The following is a 17377-nucleotide window of genomic DNA, read 5'->3' as shown; positions in this document are numbered from 1 at the left end:
GAGCCTTTATCACACCAAGGCCAGAAGCCAGTGGTGGGAGATGCTTTTCACTTACCCTCAGCCCGAGGCTTTCCTCAATATCATTCTATTTAAGACACTGAGAAAAATAAAAACACAGTAGCAGATGCTGATAGCCACAGACCAGGCATTTTCTTCGGCCAAATTGAGACTAACCTAAAATTCACATGCTTTATCTTGGAATAAATGCCCGCTTCCCACTTCCAAAAACTCGCTAGCTAGCTGGATGGATGCATGAATGGGAAGGATTGGAGTGAGGACGGCTGGAAGGGAGGAAGGAAAGGAGGGAAGGAAGGGAAGAAATGTACCTGGGTCAGGCTGTATTAATAGTGGAATTGGGGTCTCAACGTACCCTCTTGTTGAGTAATTGGTTGCAAACGATATTATTGCTGCCATAGATGGAAACATAACGCTACCAACCTCTGCACCCCACCCCTTCTTCCAGCCCATCATCCCCCGAAAAACAACTTTGGCCGCAAAGATTATTTCCTTAGTGTCCAGGCATGTAAGTTGGGTTCACGCACCCCAAGGGCTAGAGCCATCCATGAGCCAGAGGCACCTCTCCCGAGCCCCGTGTGGCTAGGGGTGTGAGCCCTGGCTCACAGCAGGGTCCGGGCAGTTGTTAGAGACTCTCCCAGCGGGAGAACTCGGCGCCCTCCTCACTCACTCCCTGGTGGCGCTTGGGCCTGGTCTCTTATCGAGCTGGAGAGGTCGTGTCTAATCCCCACCAGATTCAGGCATGAAAAACAGCCCCTCACCTTCGGAGCCAAGCTGTAGGTTTCTGTTCACTCCAGACTCTACCATAGACAGGCTGCATTAATAACATCTAGATCATGACTGTGAGAAATGTAAATTAGAAATTCCGACTTTAACAACAAGCTTTCTCCTGTCATGGCACACTTAGAAAATAGTACTGTTTGTCTAACAACCCCAGGGCGAGCTAGTAAGTCCTTAGAAACAAACTGGGGCTTGGAGTAGAAGTCTTCATGCCCTGTGGTATTACGGTAAATGCCTGTGTACTCTAATGACAGTACAGGGCGCCCTGCACTCACATCTTGGAGTCAGGATAGGCCACCAGTTTTGTTTACAGCACCCCTAACCATAGAGCGTGGGAAACCTCTGGTTTCCTGTGACAGGTCACAGCTGGTGCCAAAATGCCCTGTCCCGGGAAAACCAGGGCCACCTCGGGACAGACTGCAGCCACTCTGAGGGGAGGAGCTGCCCAGCGTCTAGACAGGGGACCAGTGGCACAGCCCAGTAGGCCTCTGAGCCCCAGGTTTTTCCCCCCTGGGCCAAGGGGGCCCGGCAGGCTGCTTTGGTCCCGTCCGGAGCCTCGCAGCAGCCGTCGCCGTGCTGCTCGGCACCAGCCGGGCAGTCGTCGAATGCTGCTCTTCCATTGTAGGCCAGTTGGTAGCAAGCTGGGACACTCTGGCACCAGCCAAAGGTGTATGGCAGCTGCATGCTATACCGTCAAAACGGCCCGAGTGGTCTGGATTCACTTGCGTTTGTTTGTTTCATAGGCCTTTGTGGGAAGCTTCTATTTGACTGCATCTTCTATTAGTAGCATTAGATACAGTCTAGGGCTTAGAGAAAAACTGCTTTTAACTAACGTCGGCTGAACATGAATGGACAGCATCCTAAAGAGGGGGCGACTGTGTTGCTCCAGGAGAAATAAATCTGGAGACAGGAAGAGATGATAGAAAAGTCAGCCTTATGTTGTTCAGGTACAAAGGAAGCGTGCTAGCGGGTAACACTGGGAGATGGTTGAATAACTCCCTTGTTTCATTCCTTCACCACAGACCTGTCCAAAGGGCCCGCCCGAGTCTCCCTTGGCATCCACGCAGGCCGGCTCTGCCTTTGTGGACTCGCCTTTCATTTGAGCTGTTGAGGGGTAGGGTCTCCATGACCTCATAAATCAACATACTCTCGTTGCTGCACACCCCGGAGTTTGCAGACCGTTTGCACACACACTTTCTTTGTGTCTAAGACACACACACACACAGCAAGTATTACAAACCCACCTTGCAGAGAGCACTAAATTTGACACACAGATGTGGATTCACAAGTCGAGAATAATATAAGACTGTTGTGTAAGGTTTCTGTCACCTGATGGGAAAGGTAGGACAGACACGGGAAGATCCACAGCCACGCACACAGACATACCGCGAGTGCAGACCGAGACACCGCGAGACACCGCGGTGCTATCGAGGGACAGCCTGGCCGGCGGTCTGCATAGGCCTGGAGGCAGCTCGTGAGTTAGTCCACTCTTTCACAGAGCCCTGGGGAAGTCCAGGAATCAGGAGCCCCGTGTCCCCTGGGCCCTGCCCCCCACACGTGTGTGATGCATCAGCTGCCTCTCTGGACCTCGTCTTCCCACCTGTAAATTCACGGATGGACCAAGCGATCTGAGCGTCACGGGCTGACTGCACCCACCCCTCCCTCCCGCAGCTCAGCCAGAGGCCCACAGTGGAAGAGCTGAGGGAACGGAAGATCCTCATCCGCTTCAGCGATTACGTGGAGGTGGCCGACGCTCAGGACTATGACCGCAGGGCCGACAAGCCCTGGACCCGCCTCACCGCTGCAGACAAAGTAAGGGGGCCGGGGAGGGGGTCGGGTCTCCAGCTTGCTGCCAGGAGACCGCGTGGTGCCCGGCTCGGTACTGGAGGCCGAGTGGCTGCCAGGCAGGCTGTGGCGCTGCTCCCGGCACCTTTGCCCAAGGGCTCCAGACAGTGTGCGGAGAGGGCGCTGAGCTGGTTCTCCCCCGCTCTGGAGAAGGCACAAGGCAGCGCCGTTCATCCACACACGCATCTAAGGGGACCTCTGCTTGGGGATCCTTTGTGATTCTTAATCCAGGCACCATGAGGAACTGGAGGGTAAGGGCCTTTAAAAAAAAAAAAAAAAAAGACAGTAACTGTGCAGTGTGCAAGTGACAATAAGGGGACTCGGGGGTACACCGGGGACCTTCTCCTAGAGTCCTGCCTTTGCCCCATCCCTTCCCGGGGCAGGTGGCTTCCTCACAGGCCACGCAGGAGGTCACCCGGAGCCCGGCCTCCGGCTGCAGCGTAAGCCCAGGGAAGCCGCTGTACTTGGGAGGGGGGAGGGGGGGAACTGACCCGGCCAGAGGCACCTCCCAGAAACCGTACCCCCCACCACCACCACCGCCCGGGGCGGGCCAGCCCCCAGGTCCTGACGAGTGGAAACCTCACCTCTCCCCTCTATAGGAATCCACGGTGGGCAGCCCCAAGAACCAGCACCCCTCACCTCGGGCAGGAGGCAGGCCCGTCCGCCCCACCCCGGGCAGTTGTGTCACATAGATGTGACCTCGCTCTGTTGTTACACTCTCACTGCAGCGTGCTTGCTGACCAAGGCTGAGGGAACTGGCAAAGGTCAAGGGAAGGTACCAGCTAGAATCCTGAGCAGCTGTGAGGGAGCCTATCCAGTTCCTCCGGGGCCGCTGGGAAGCAGTGGCCACACCTCCCACCCCCCGGCCAGGCACCGTAACCGAGTGCCTTCCTTCCTTGGGAGGAGCCATTCTGATCCTATGTAAAGACTTTTCCAGGGGCTGGGGGTGTGCTGAACTGGGCGATTGGGGTTGACATGTAGACAGTGACGTGTATAAAACTGATGACTACTAAGAACCTGAAGTATAAAAAAATAAAATTAAAAAATACAAAAACATAAATACAGGTCAGGAGAGACGTGAGACAGGCACTCACTCTACACTAAAAATAGTAATTGTAAGACAGAGATAAATTTTTTGGAGAGTAGAGCAATGTATTTTTTTTTTGTTTGGGATATTTACCAATTGCTGGTATTGTCTTCTGGTCCCGTATCAAGGGCTAAGTCTGGAGGACTCAGACCATAGAGTTCCTTCCATGGCATAGAAGAGATTCCCATTGGTCTCTCTTAGACCATGTGGTTTTACTGCCTTAAGGAAGGGGAGCTCCAGCCAAGAAGAGGGAATGCCACGTCGGCTCCTTCCTGCCTGGGGGATAGATGGATAGTGGAAGGAAAAAAAGAATAGGAGGAGTATGGAAGTACGTCGGCAGGGTTCTTAATCTCCCGTCTTCAGTCACATTTTGGAGGCAGAGTTGTGAGAGTGAGGGTGAGGTGATAAGGTTGAAATTTCCAGAGAGGAATAGATAAACTGGAGGACAGCCATACCAGCAGCAAGCGTGGTACCACATCCACTCTGTCCCAAGTGTTAGCAGCGCTCTGGTAGACGGAATTGGCTAGGCCAGTGGGCCTGCGGTGGTGGCCCTGGTTGCTAATGGTTTGGTAAGGAGAGAAAAGAACGCTTTGAGGACTAGCGGACCGGCGGCCTCAGGGGCTGGGGCTTTGGGCAGACGCGGAGTGCGCAGACTTCAGCCGCAGGCGATGGCATGAAACAGTGACCGTGCTGGAGCTCAGCGCTCCGGGAGCAGGCTGGATAGAGAACACAGAGCACGGAGCACGGTGCTTGGCACACAGCGCTTGCACGTCAATGATCATAGTAACGGGAATACGGTCAAGTATCGCGTGACCATTAGAATGTTTACAAATAACTTTATCTTAGGAAGAAACGCTTGTGTTATTACACTTTTAATGGAAGGGCACAGAGTGTGTGTCTTTAATATTACAGATGCACAAAGAGGACTGTAAAGAGAAATGCCATAGTGTTTAGAGTTATGACTCTTCCGGAATGTATCTGCCTGCTTTCCTGCTGCTGGACAGTGCTGCTGTGATGAATCGTGCTGCTGTGAACATTCTTTTTCCCACGTCTCTTCATTCACGAGTGCACACATTTCTCCTGGGGTTGAACCGAGAAGTAGAATATGTGTGTCCTGCAGTGTGGAGAGGATTCGCTGCTTTAGTAGTAATGCCACAGAGTGGCCCAGAGTGAGTGAGTGAATTTACACACTCACCAGCAGCTTATGGATTCTGTTGCCCACTTCGGTGAACATGTGGTGTCATCGCTGCCCTTCTGGGTGTGTAGTGGTTTCTCAGGATGGTTGGTTCCATTTCCCAGTTTTCTAATGAGCTCAAGCCCCTTTGCGTATGTTGACTGGCCTTCTGTGTATGTCTGTTCAAGCCCCGTGCCCATCTTCTCGTGCATTACTTTTATAATCATAAAAATTCTCCCATACACCAAAACAAAAAGTATTAAATCGTTTTCTGCCTTGCCCTTAATCTTACTTATACAAGCAGTCTGACTGAGGGGTAGCATCTTAACTGGCTCTCCAAAAATGGACGACCAACTTGAAGTAGAAATTGTTTTATCTGTTCCTTTCTAGAGATGCCTATCATTTTATAAATTGTTATTATTTATGCACTTATGTCTTCTGTTAGACTGTTAACTCTCAAACAGTGGCAACTTTTCCAATTCCTCTTTGCATAATACACCTAGCACAGTACAACTGCACACAATGAAAGTTTTTTGGATGAATAGGAAAAAAAGACTTTTCCACCCTCAGACTCTCCGTGCCCTGATATCTTCCCATCAGAGCACGTGTCAACCTTAGAAAGAGCTGTGGGAAAGGGCTCACGTTTAAATTTTCAGCCCCCGAGGAAGAAGTGAGGTTTTTTCCAACCCCAGATGTTCTTTTGCTCCAGTCCTCCTTCCCCCTTCTCGGTGGCCACAGCTGTGACTGTAAGGGTGAGGTCACTCAGGTCTATCTCATGTGTGTTTGAGGTTGTTCGAAACGCATTCCATACCCTCCGTGGTGAAATATATCACCTCAGAGTCAACAGACTTGTAAAGGAGCCAAGGCTTCATGAGTCAAAGGGAAAGGGGGCAGCTGGCCGTCACCCCTTAATTTGGTCAGGGAATTTCACACGCCTCCTCCAGAAGTGTCCATCCTGAGGCATCGCTGTGACTCTGACGAGCTTAGATTCACCAAAGAAAGCCGAGAGGCTGGCCTTGCGATGTACACTCAGGGCCCGGGGGTGCGGGCCAGGTGGAAGGGCCCTGGGCAGGATCCCAAGTCGGATTGCTCGCGACTTAGATTTAGGGGGACGGGACTCTCCGTAGGCTCTAAAGGATATCTCAGGTACCTGATTTTGCTTCTCCCAGTGGAAGAATCCGTTTTATGCACGTGTATGGCTTTGTCGAAGAAAGAAGACACAGGAATAAAAGAGAAGGTGAGCTGCTTTCCCTCCTCCGCACTCTCATGGGCTTCTCTCTTGCTTGCAGGCCGCCATTCGGAAGGAGCTCAATGAATTTAAAAGCACTGAAATGGAAGTTCACGAATTGAGTAGACATTTAACAAGGTTAGTATCAAGTGGGCTTTTTTTCCCCTCAAATTATAACACGTACCCCCAAACTGAACCATCCTAGCTGCTTGTGGAGGACAAGTGGTGTGGTGGGTGCAGGGAGGGGAGAAGATAAAAGAAAGATCCAGTGGGGATCCACAGGTTCCACTGTGGTTTCTGAAAGTAAGGGAAGGAGCATGAAAGGCCCAGGCTGAACGCAGCCTTCTCAAGGCCTAGTTTTTAACTCATTCGAACTGAAGAGCTCCTAAATGCCAGACCACCAACATGGTGGGTATTTAGGAGAACGTAAGCTGAGGAGAACAGATCAATTGCCAATTTACTGCCAGTCAGCCGAGACCAAACTAGGATAAAGTACCAAATCCACGTGGGACTTCGGGAGCGGGGTCATGCCTGTGATGCCATGTCATTCTCCCAGACAGTCGTGTGTGATGCTACTTGGGGAAACTGAGGCACAGGGAGATGGGAGGCGCTTATACAAGGTCACAGGGCTAGTCAGCGACAGAGCCGTTGACTGAGTTCTTCTGACCCTCTCCTTTGAGAACATCTGGAGAAACAGTGCCCGACTCAGAGACACAAGGCTGGGGTCCCCCCCTTGCTGCTGAGTCCTTGCATGGGCTGAGGGCCCCCGGGAGCTCCAGATTAAACTTCTCCAAAACCAAAGGTGAACTCGGTGGGCCTGAAGTTCTTGAGGGGTACTGTGGAGATGTATTTGCCTTTGGTTGGAGATGTAAGCCTCCCTGTGGCTGTCAGAAACAAGGAATTCGAGGATGGAGATCTTGGACTGTCAAATCCGACACCTTTCGCAGCCCCTGGGTCTTGATTGAATCATTTGTTTTCCTAGGTTTCACCGACCTTAACAGTCAAATTCCTCTTGAGTGCTATGCTGTCTTCAAAACATAAGTTTATAAGAACCATAAGTGCTGGTATTTATTCACTTCCCCATTACGATGTAAATCTTCTGAACTACCTTTTTTTTAAAGAAGAAGAAAAGGAAAAAGAAACACCAAGCAGGATGGCAATGGTTACGGCTCCGTGGTCAGAGGTGCTGGCCCCACCACTGATGAGGGACTGTGCCCTGCCCCGGGCAGGGCCGAGGGCACCGGAGACTTTCCAGCGCTGGGAGAAGCCCCGGGCCTCCGCGGCCAGGCTGGCAGGTACCACGTTCGTTCAGGCTCCGGCGAGCCTTAATCGACAGACACTTTGGAGGCAGAGTCCAAAGAAAGCCGAGGCGGTGGATCTGGCCTGGGACAACTGTGCAAAGCAGGTGACGCGGCTGGCCTTCTAGACTTGGCCAAATACACTGGCTCCAGGTGTGCCACCTGGTGGGGGGGGGGGGCCCGAGGAGGGGGCGGCGGAGGGAGTACTGTCCTCCTCTCCCTTCAGCCATCACCCACGCCGTGAACTGAAGGGAGAGCCCTTTTCTGGGGGAGCCTGGGGTTGACGGTGTGTGCCCCAGGCCTGGAAGGCTGGCACGAGTACCTGTCCTGTCCCCTCAGGCTGAGCCGGGCTGCCTTCCAGGAAGCTCTGGTTTAGAAGGGGAAAGTCGTCATTAGCAAAGCCCGGTGTCACGGGTGGTCTTACGCACACCGACAGCCATTGGCGGCGTGGTGGTGTCTTGCGTGTAAGCATAAGACCCCTTTTGAGGGCATAAAGGCTGGGGTGACAAACTGCTTGGCCGCCGTGCCCCAGGGCTGGTGACCGGGTGGCTTGGCAGTTAATGGCCTCTGAGTAGGGGACCGAGGCACGCAGGCCAGAAACCATTCCCGAAAGGCTGAATTTCCAGCCGCTGGTGGACTGGTCCTCCAGAACCACCTGAGGGCCTTCCAGGCTTGCTGTGCACCGAAGAGTCTGTGCAGAAGCCCCAGCGTTGGGCAGACACCAGCCACACCCGCTGCGCTGTACCTCCCACCCCTGCTGCTGCAGGGAGCATCCTTCCTCGCCCTCTTGATGCTGGTGAGGGTGACTGGAGATGCATCTCTGCCCGTCCTCCTCACTCAGGACCACAGGAAAGCAGCGGTGGCAGGGTAGGTGAGGGTAGGATGTGCAGTGGAGGAGGGGCCTCTCCAAACCCTGACTGCTCTCTGGAGGCAGCCGCTTGGGCTGCTTCCGGTTTCCTTCCTGATGGAGCCCGCCGTGACCCTGAAGTTCCCACCAGCTCTCCCGGTGATGGCTTGCTCCCCGCCACACAGGCCCAGGCTTTAGAAAGATGCCAAGCTTGGGCTTCACAAAACAAGAGTTAACTGGTCCCCACCCCAAAACGCGTGGCATCAATTTACTCTTGGGCTCCACAGCCACGGGTGAGGCCAGTTCCTTTTCCACTGGCGCTCACGGCCCCCGTGGCCGGCGTCACCGTGCCCTTGGCAGGGAGCTCGGGGCAGCGTTCCAGGCAGTGCCCGCCGGCTGGTGCACGCTTTCCTCGCCCGGTGGCCAGCCCCGGGAGGACATGTCACCCCATCCTTTTTCCTCTGAATGTTGAATCTGCAGCGTTACCGCCGTGGGCGGGGTGAGTGACCGACTCAGGGAAGATGTGGCCAGGGCTGGGGCGTGGCTGTAAACAGCGTCTTCCTGAAAGGCTTACTGACCTTTGAAGGTGCAGATGGCACGCCAAGGGGCGTGGGGCTCTTCCGCGTAATGCCTCCGTGGCGGGTGCGTCTTCCAGGCCGAGGTGCCCGCCTGGCCAGGATCTGAGTCTGGGCTTCCTGTGGCTCGCGGTGGCCTGGAGCGACAGTCAGCCTTCCCCTGGCCCAGGAGCGAGTCCTAAGGGACCTCACTCTGCTGCCTGGACGCCTCGCAGAGGCCAGTGGCTTCCCTGCTGGCCTTGGTTCCGGGCCTTTCGGATTCCCCGGGAACACGATGCCTAAAATCGAGTTCTCCGCAGCCAGCCAGCAGTCCCGGGTTCCCGCCCAAAGTGCCCTGTTGTTGCAGCCACTTTGTGCGTGGAAGAAACCGAACGCAGCTTCTACTTCTCCTCCTGTAGGGCAGCCTTATCCGGCAGTAACTCCTTGCAAGTGGAAGGGTGCCCCCTCCCGTGTCACCACCCGCAAGCTGGGCTCTTCCAAGCCCGCTGTAAGCAGCTCAGCAACTTCCGTAGGTCATAGGATGAGCCCGCCGCCGTCTTTCCTTCCTTGAAATCTTGAGGTCTTTATAGAAATCTATCCGAATTTCCTTTTGGCCACATTGTTATGACAATTGAAAAATGTGTTTCTTTCTTTCCAAGATGACGATTCCATATTAAGGGGGAAAAAAACGAGGGGCTGGCTGGTTTACAATGCATCCCTTTTCTGGAGAAGCTGCAGTTTGAGCCTTTTTCATTTGCATTTAGCATCAGAAGAAAAACGTGAGATTTCTCAAAATGGTTCCCTCTCGAAATCAAACATCGCCCCGAAGTCCCCACCCCATCCATGACAGAAGAGATTGCCATCAGCCTACTTACTGTTTCGAAATTGCTGATATTTTCCTTCCCAAAGGCCCTCAAAGCTCCGTAAAACTTGAGCCTTTATGTCAGATTAGAGAAACCAAACGACGTGACGGTTGATGTGATGAAAACCCCCGAGCTTATTTTTCTCCTGCTTATGAACGTGTATTTATATTTGCCGAATGAAAATCATGGTGTGCGCTTCGGTGAATGGAATTTCAGGCTCTCCCTGTGCACAGCCAGTGGGTGAAGGTCACCTTAAACAACTTTTTCTTCCCATTTGTCTGTCGATCCCCAAACCGGTTGCTTTTCTCCAGTTGCTTCCCGGGTGTCTGTACATAGTTTGTCTTTGTATCAGAGCACTGTCCTGTGTGCTGCTTTAACAGCCGGCGGCTGTACGAGGAAGACAGTGTGAACAGAACACAAATTAAACTGGATCTCTACGGCCTAGGTTTTGTACATACAGAAACTGCATGGTATTTAAATTATTGTTTGTCTCTAATGATGTATGCAGTTTCTTTAAAAACAAACCAAAAAAAAAAAAAGTCTTAAAAACAAATCATTTCCTTGACTCCTGTGTTGTTTTATCGACCACCAGCAGGAATCACTGAAAATTCTTGGTTTGGCTGGGGTAGGGGTCGGGGGAAGGGGGAGATCAGCGCATTGGCAAAATAGCAAGAGTTACAAAGACACAGAACCAGCTCATGTTATCTGGTATTATCGGTGAAGGAAGGATGGCTGGACACAAATAACTTTCTAGATGAGTCCTAGCGTACAAAAGTCTTTTTCTTCCAAACATCTTTTAAAGAATATCTAAATGTATTTACCAACTTTCTGTCCTTTAAGTAACCTGGGAACGATGAATATAAACTGCTGCTCCGAGGGAAAGCCCCAGGCAGCTTCGCTCTTTGAGTACTTACATCTGCCCCCTCTCTTGAGCAACCCAAGAATTTGCTTTATAGGACAGAGACCTTTTCCGCTCAACCTTTTGGTCCTGTCTTGTCTTTTTGAAGGTTTTAGGGGAAGCAAGAAGGGCTGCAGTGCTTGCTGGCTGCATTTTAGGTGGTGGGATTGTTGATAACATGCCCTTGGTCTGGTAACCTAGGAAGGTGGCTCTGGGAAAGAGGACCCGGCCCAGCACCGTTCCCCTGCGCCACTGCCCAGAAGCACCTGGGCGTCCTTTCAAAGTGCAGATGCGGACTCCGAGGTCGAGGTGGGCCTGGGATTCTGCATTTCCAACTAGCTCCCGGGCCATGCTGACGGCCCTGGTCCAGGAATCGCACTTCTGAGCAGCAAGGGCGTGGGAGATCAACCCAATGGGAGCCACCTTCCCTGTGCCTGGGAATCTCCAGCCTCAGAAGCTCAGGGCGACCCCTTCTTATAACAAGCAGGGTGCACTGGTTTATTCTTTGCTGAGCAGCAGGGCCAAAGCCCTGTTGGGGGTCAGTGTGACTGCATCGCCATCTGCGCAAGCTCTCACCTGTGCAGGAAGGGGGACGCCAAGCTGGCGGGGCCGTGGCCGAGAGCGGCAGCGAGCCGCCTACAGGAGGGACTGCAGGCTGCGGGCTAAGAGCTCCTCCAGCATTCTGCCGTCTCCTCACTCCGGAATTCTCAGACCTTAACACGTCAGAATTTGACTGCAGCTGCCTAGGGGAGTGAAAGGACTAGAATAAGAACAGCTCCAACAGGCTCTGGCCTGCAAGATGGAAGGAAACCGGCCATCATCCTAAGAGAAAGCTCTTTACGAAGTAAAGAAGGTCGTGGCTACACATTCTCAATAGGTAGAGGACCTGGTGTGTCCACCCTTGGATCATCGTATGACAAAGTGGTGGCCCTGCCACGACATCTAACTGGACAGTTTTGGCCAAGTCACTTAATTTCTCCGGGCGTCAGTGTCCTCCTCTGGAAAGTGGGGACACTGAACTAGGTGTCCTGTAGTGTCCTTTAGGACATCAGCTTTCTAAGATCTGGGTTTATCTGAATTTTTAAAACACTAAACTTAGTCTTCAGGAAACAGTAAGCTTTGTACCAGTCCTGCTGGGGAAGGCTCTCGGAGAACAGCTTGGATGCCACGCCTGCCACCCCTCCCTGCCTTGGGCTGGCCTCCTGGAGGGCTGCTTGGCACCTGGGACCTGCGCTGTCTCACGTGTCTTCGTGGGGGCTTGTCCTAAAGCTGCTGTCAACCAGATTATGCCGTCCCGCCTCCCCGTTCCTCTGGGCAAAGCATCCTGGAGGGGCTTGTAGGCTTGAGCAGTGATGCTTAAGAAACAGCCCATTGTCCCCTACAGTGCCCCAAGTTCAAGGGCATCTCAGATGTGGGTACTTACCCCTGATTATTAATGCAAAGGACAAGTTTGATGCTGGGAACGCTTCCTGGCTGGCTCCACGGGGCCTGAGTGCTGTCCTGGCCTCAGATGACTCCATGTCTACAGCTACCACTCAGACCCACCCTGAGCTCCTGACCCAGGTGTCCAAATGTCACAAAGCAGCAGTGTGGGTCAAATCGACGCCCTGGAGTCAAATTCTGGCTCTTCCACCCCTTACTAGCTGTGCAACTTTGGACAAGTTACTTAATCTCACTGTGCCTCGGCTTCCTCATCTGTAAAATGGGAATAACGGCACCTATTTATAGGCCTGGCAGGATTAAATATGTGTAAGGTGCTCAGCACAGTGTCTGACGCAGAGTTAGGCCTTACTAAACGTTAGCTCCTGAGGACCCGGCCAAGTGGCGGAGCAGGAAGACCGTGAGCTCGCCTCCTCTCACGGGCACAAGGAGGTCACACCTGTTTCCAGAGCCACTGTTGATGAGAGCGCCTGGAGTCCAGCAGAAAAGACCTTCTACCACTAAGGATATAAAGAAAGAGCCGCAACAAGACGGTTAGGAGGGGCAGGTCTGGCCAAGACCCACACCCCGGGGCGGGCAGCCCACAAAAGGAAGGATGCTTATCGTTGCCGAGGTTCTCCCCAAGAAGTGAGGGGTCCGGGCCCTGCGTCAGGCTTCCCACCCTGGGAGTCCTGCACCAGGACGGCAAGCCCCAGGATGTTTGGCTTTGAAGGCCAGCACGGCTGGCTTTCAGGAGAGCCAGGGGGCTGTGGGACGTGGATGCCGACTGTAAAGGACGCACACAGAACCTCACACTCCGGGACCCAGGGAGGCAGCAGTAATTTGAAAGCAGCCCGAGTCAGACCCACCTGCTGATCTTGGAGAGCCTTCCAGAAAGGCAGGCGGCAACCAGAACTCACACTGGGGTCACAGACACTGCAGCAGCCGTTTCTGGGAGCTTGTCTACCAGGAGAACACCGGGGCCGGCACGCACCAGTTTGGAATCCTCTCTAGCTTCTTAGCACCAGCTGCTTAGCTGCCCTGCCAGTCCGCCTGTCAGGAATAGTACTGGGGCACCTCAGGCCACACAACTAACAGGGTGGGGATACAGACCCACCCACCAGCCGGGCTGCTGCCTTAAGATCCCCTGAGCCCACAGCTGCCCAGGGACACAGCCCTGTCCAGAGGGCCCAAGACCTGACCCCAAACACCCGTGTGCCAACACCAGCCCTGGGACCCACCCACCGGTGGCCCAGCACCAGCTCCGGGACACCCCAGTCCCTGCAGCCAGACACCAGGATCCAGCTCTGCCCACCAGACTGCCAACGCTAACCCCAAGGCCAGCCCCACACACCAGTGGGCAAGCACCAGCCCCCGCACCCCCTGGGGCATGGCCCTGCCCACCAGCAGGTCAACAGTAGATCTGGGAACCCCGGTCCCCCACCCCCAGAACGCAGCTCTGCCCACCAGTGGGCCAGCCCCAGCCCCAGGACACACTGAGATTCCACAGCCAACTGTCTCAGGACCCAGCCCTACCAACGAACGGGACCAGGTGCCAGCCATACCTACTAGACTACTAGACTGCCAGCAGCAGTCAGCTGACCACAACAGAAGAACCCAGGTAGCCTACATAGGGGGCACCCCTACAGCTTAAAGCTCTGGTGACCAGAGGTGAGTGCACTGCTGGGAGGCACAGGACGTCTCCTACAAAAGGCCACTTCTCCAGGGTCGGAAAATGTAACCAACCCACCAGATACGTAAAAATAAAAACAGCAAATGAGGCAAAACAAGGCAACAGAGGAATGTGTCACAAGTGAAGGAACAAGATAAAACCACAGAACTAAGTGACATGGAGACAGACGGTCTACCCAATAAAGGTTCAAGGTAATGATCATAAGGATGATCAAACAACTTGGGAGAAGAATGGATGAATACAGAAGTTAGGAATTTTGAGCAAAGAGTTAGAAAATACAGAGAAGAACCAAACAGACGAATACAATAACTGAGACTAAAAATACAGTAGAAGGAATCAACAGCAGATTAAATGATAGAGAGGAACAAATCAGTGACCCACAAGACAATAGTGGAAATCACCGAGGTGGAACAGAAATAAAGAATAAAAAGAAATGAGGACAATTTAAGAGACCTCTGGGAGAGGGAGAGAGAGGGAGAGAGAGGGAGAGAGAGGGAGAGAGAGGGAGAGAGAGGGAGAGAGAGGGAGAGAGAGGGAGAGAGAGGAGAGAGAGGGAGAGAGAGGAGAGAGAGAGGAGAGAGAGAGGAGAGAGAGAGGAGAGAGAGAGGAGAGAGAGAGGAGAGAGAGAGAGAGAGAGAGAGAGAGAGAGAGAGAGAGAGAGAGGAGAGAGAGGGAGAGAGAGGGAGAGAGAGAAAGGGGCAGAGAACATATCTGAAGACATAATAGCTAAAAACTTGCTTAACTTGGGAAAGGAAATAGACATCCACCTTCAAGAAGCACAGGACCAAACCAAAGAGGATCATACCAAGACACATTGTGATTAAGATGGTAAAAATTAAAGATAAAGAGAATATTAAAAGAAGGAAAATGAAACAAGTTATGTACAAGGGCACTCCCATAAGGCTATCAGCCAACTTTTCAGCAGAAACTCTGCATGCCAGAAGGGAGTGGCATAATATATTTAAAACGATGAAAGGGAAAAACCTGTAATAAAGAGCACTCTACCCAGCAAGGCTTTCCTTCAGATTTGATGTCGAGATCAAAAGTTACACAGACAAAAGCAAAAGATAAAAAAGAGTTCAGCACCACCAAACCAACTTTACAAGAAATGTTCAGGGACTTCTCTAAGCGAAAAAAGAAAAAGCCACAACTAGAAACATGAAAATTATGAATGGTAAAAGCTGATTGGTAAAGGCAGTACAGTAAAGGTAATGAAATCAACCACACGTAAAGCTAGTAGGAAGGTTAAAAGACAAAAGTAGTAAAATCATCTATATCTGTGATAAGTAGTTAGGGGGATACAAAAAGTTGTAAAATATGCCAAAAAACAGTAAATGTGGGAGGAGGGGAGTAAAAATGCAGGGTTGTTAAAATGTATTTGAAATTAAGAGATCAGCAAGGTAATTACATATATAGAGAGAGATAGACTGCTATATATAAACCACATGGTAACCACAAACAAAAAATCTATAACAGATACAAAAGAGACAGGAATCCAAACATAACACTAAAGATAGTCATCAAAGCACAAGGGAAGGGAATAAAAGAACAAAAAAGAACTACAAGAACAGCCCCAAAACAATTAAGAGAACGGCAATAAGTACACGCCTATCAATAATTACTTTTAACTGTAAATGGATTAAATGCTCCAATCAAAAGTGTTTGAATGGATACAAAAACAATACCTGTATATATGCTGCCTACAAGAGACTGACTTCAGATCTAAAGACACACAGACTGAAAGTGAGGGGATGGGAAGAGATATTCCATGCAAATGGAAATGAAAAGAAAGCCAGGTAAGCAATCCTTATATCAGACAAAGTACTGCACCAGTTTACACAGTGACATGCTAGGCCACAAAACAAGTTTCAGTAAATTTAAGAAAAACGAAATTCATATCAAGCACCTTTTCTGACCACAATGCTATGAGATTAGAAATAAGAAAATAACTGCAAAAAACCACAAACACAAGGAGTCTAAAACAATATTCTACTAAACTAACAATGGATCACTGAAGAAAAAAAATTTAAAAATACCCAGAGACAAATCAAAATGTAACAATCCAAAAAATCTATGGGATGCAGCAAAAGCAGTTATAAAAGGGATGTTTATAGTGATACAGGTCTACCTCAGGAAACAAAAATCTCAAACAACCTAGCCTTACACATAAAGGAACTAGAGAAAGAACAAACTAAACCCAAAGTTAGTAGAATGAAAAAAATCAAAGATCAGAGCAGAAATAAATGAAATAGAGACTAAAAAACAATAGAAGAGATCAATGAACCTAAGAGCCGATTCTTTGAAAAGAAAAAACTGATAAACCTTTACCCAAACTCATCAAGAAAAAGAGGGCCCAAATAAAGTCAGAAATGAAAAAGGAGAAGTTACAACCTATACAACAGAAATACAAATGATCATAAGAGATTACTATGAACAACTATACACCAATAAAGTGAACAATCTAGAAGCAATGGACAAATTCCTAGAAATGTACACTCTCCTAAGAATGAACAAGGAATAAAAAATATGAACAGACCAATTACCAGAAATGAAATTAAGTAATAAACTCCCAATAAACAGAAGTCCAGGACCAGATGGCTTCACAAACACTTAAAGAGTTAACACCTGTCCTTCTCAAACTGTACCAACAAATTGCAGAGGAAGGAATGCTTCTGAACTCATTCTGTTAGGCCAGCATCTCCCTGATTCCAAAGCCAGAAAAGATATCACAAGCAAAAAAGAAAATTACAGGCCAGTATCACTGATGAACATAGATGCAAAAAATCCTCAACAAAGTATTAGCAAACTGAATTCAGTATTTCATTAAAAGGATCATACATCACAATCAAGTGGGAGTTATCCCAGGGATGCAAGGATGGCTCAACATCTGAAAATCAATACGATACACATTAACAAACCGAATAAAAATCACATGATCATCTCAACAGATGCACAAAATTCAACATTCATTTATGATTAAAAACTCTCAAAGTGGGTATAGAGGGAACATACCTCAACTTAATAAAGGCCATATATGACAAATCCACAGCTAACATCATACTCCACAGTGAAAAGCTGACAGCATTTCCTCTAAGATCAAGGATGCCCACTCTTTTATTCAACATACTATTAGAAGTCCTAGCCGCAGCAATCAGACAAAAAAATAAAAGGAATCCAGATTGTAAAGGATGACATGATACTATTACTTAGAAAATCCTAAAGATGCCAGCAAAAAATAACTACAGCTCATCAATGAATTTGGCAAAGCTGCAGGATACAAGATTAATATACAGAAATCTACTGAATTTCTATACATGAACAACAAACTATCAAAGAGAAATTAACAAACCCATTTATCATTGCATCAAAAAGAATAAAATACCTAGTAATAAACTGACCTAAGGAGGTAAAAAACCTGTACTTGGAGAACTATAAAACACTGATGAAAGAAACTGAAGACAACCCAAACAGATGGAAAGATATATCATGTTCATGGATTGGAAGAATGTTGTTAATCAAAATACCCAAGGCAATCTACAGATCAAATGCAAATCCTATCAAAATACCAAGGACATTTTTCACAGAACCAGGAAAAATCTAAAATTTGAATGGAAACATCTAAAATTTGAATGGAAACATGAAAGACCCTGAATAACCAAAGAAATCTTGAGAAAGA

At 50.0% G+C, this 17377-nt stretch overlaps 2 protein-coding genes across 18 annotated transcripts in view; one reads left to right on the top strand and one right to left on the bottom strand.

The window, feature by feature from the left end:
- PHACTR1 (phosphatase and actin regulator 1) overlaps positions 1–10244 on the top strand; it is a 536379-nt gene extending 526135 nt beyond the window's left edge. For all 12 annotated transcript variants that reach the window (XM_067006755.1, XM_067006750.1, XM_067006751.1 and 9 more), the window contains 3 exons: positions 2467–2607; positions 6191–6267; positions 7112–10244. In XM_067006755.1, the coding sequence (XP_066862856.1) occupies positions 2467–2607; positions 6191–6267; positions 7112–7127 (234 nt within the window). In that variant the 3' untranslated portion in view covers positions 7128–10244. The remainder of the gene's footprint in view (positions 1–2466; positions 2608–6190; positions 6268–7111) is intronic.
- An 890-nt stretch (positions 10245–11134) lies between these two features.
- TBC1D7 (TBC1 domain family member 7) overlaps positions 11135–17377 on the bottom strand; it is a 37051-nt gene continuing 30808 nt past the window's right edge. For 3 of the 6 annotated variants that reach the window (XR_010835173.1, XR_010835170.1, XR_010835172.1), the window contains 2 exons: positions 12878–13061; positions 11136–11332 (listed from right to left, as the gene is read on the bottom strand). The gene's annotated coding sequence lies outside the window, so the exon portion shown is untranslated. Of the gene's footprint in view, positions 11333–12877; positions 13062–17377 lie in introns of all 6 variants that reach the window. The other 3 variants (XR_010835169.1, XR_010835171.1, XR_010835174.1) reach the window with 2 other exon arrangements.

This window comes from Kogia breviceps, chromosome 10 (assembly GCF_026419965.1).
Source record: "Kogia breviceps isolate mKogBre1 chromosome 10, mKogBre1 haplotype 1, whole genome shotgun sequence".
Lineage (NCBI taxonomy): Eukaryota > Metazoa > Chordata > Mammalia > Artiodactyla > Physeteridae > Kogia > Kogia breviceps.
The sequence above is the reverse complement of the archived record's forward strand: the minus strand, read 5'-3'. Positions and strand labels throughout refer to the sequence as shown.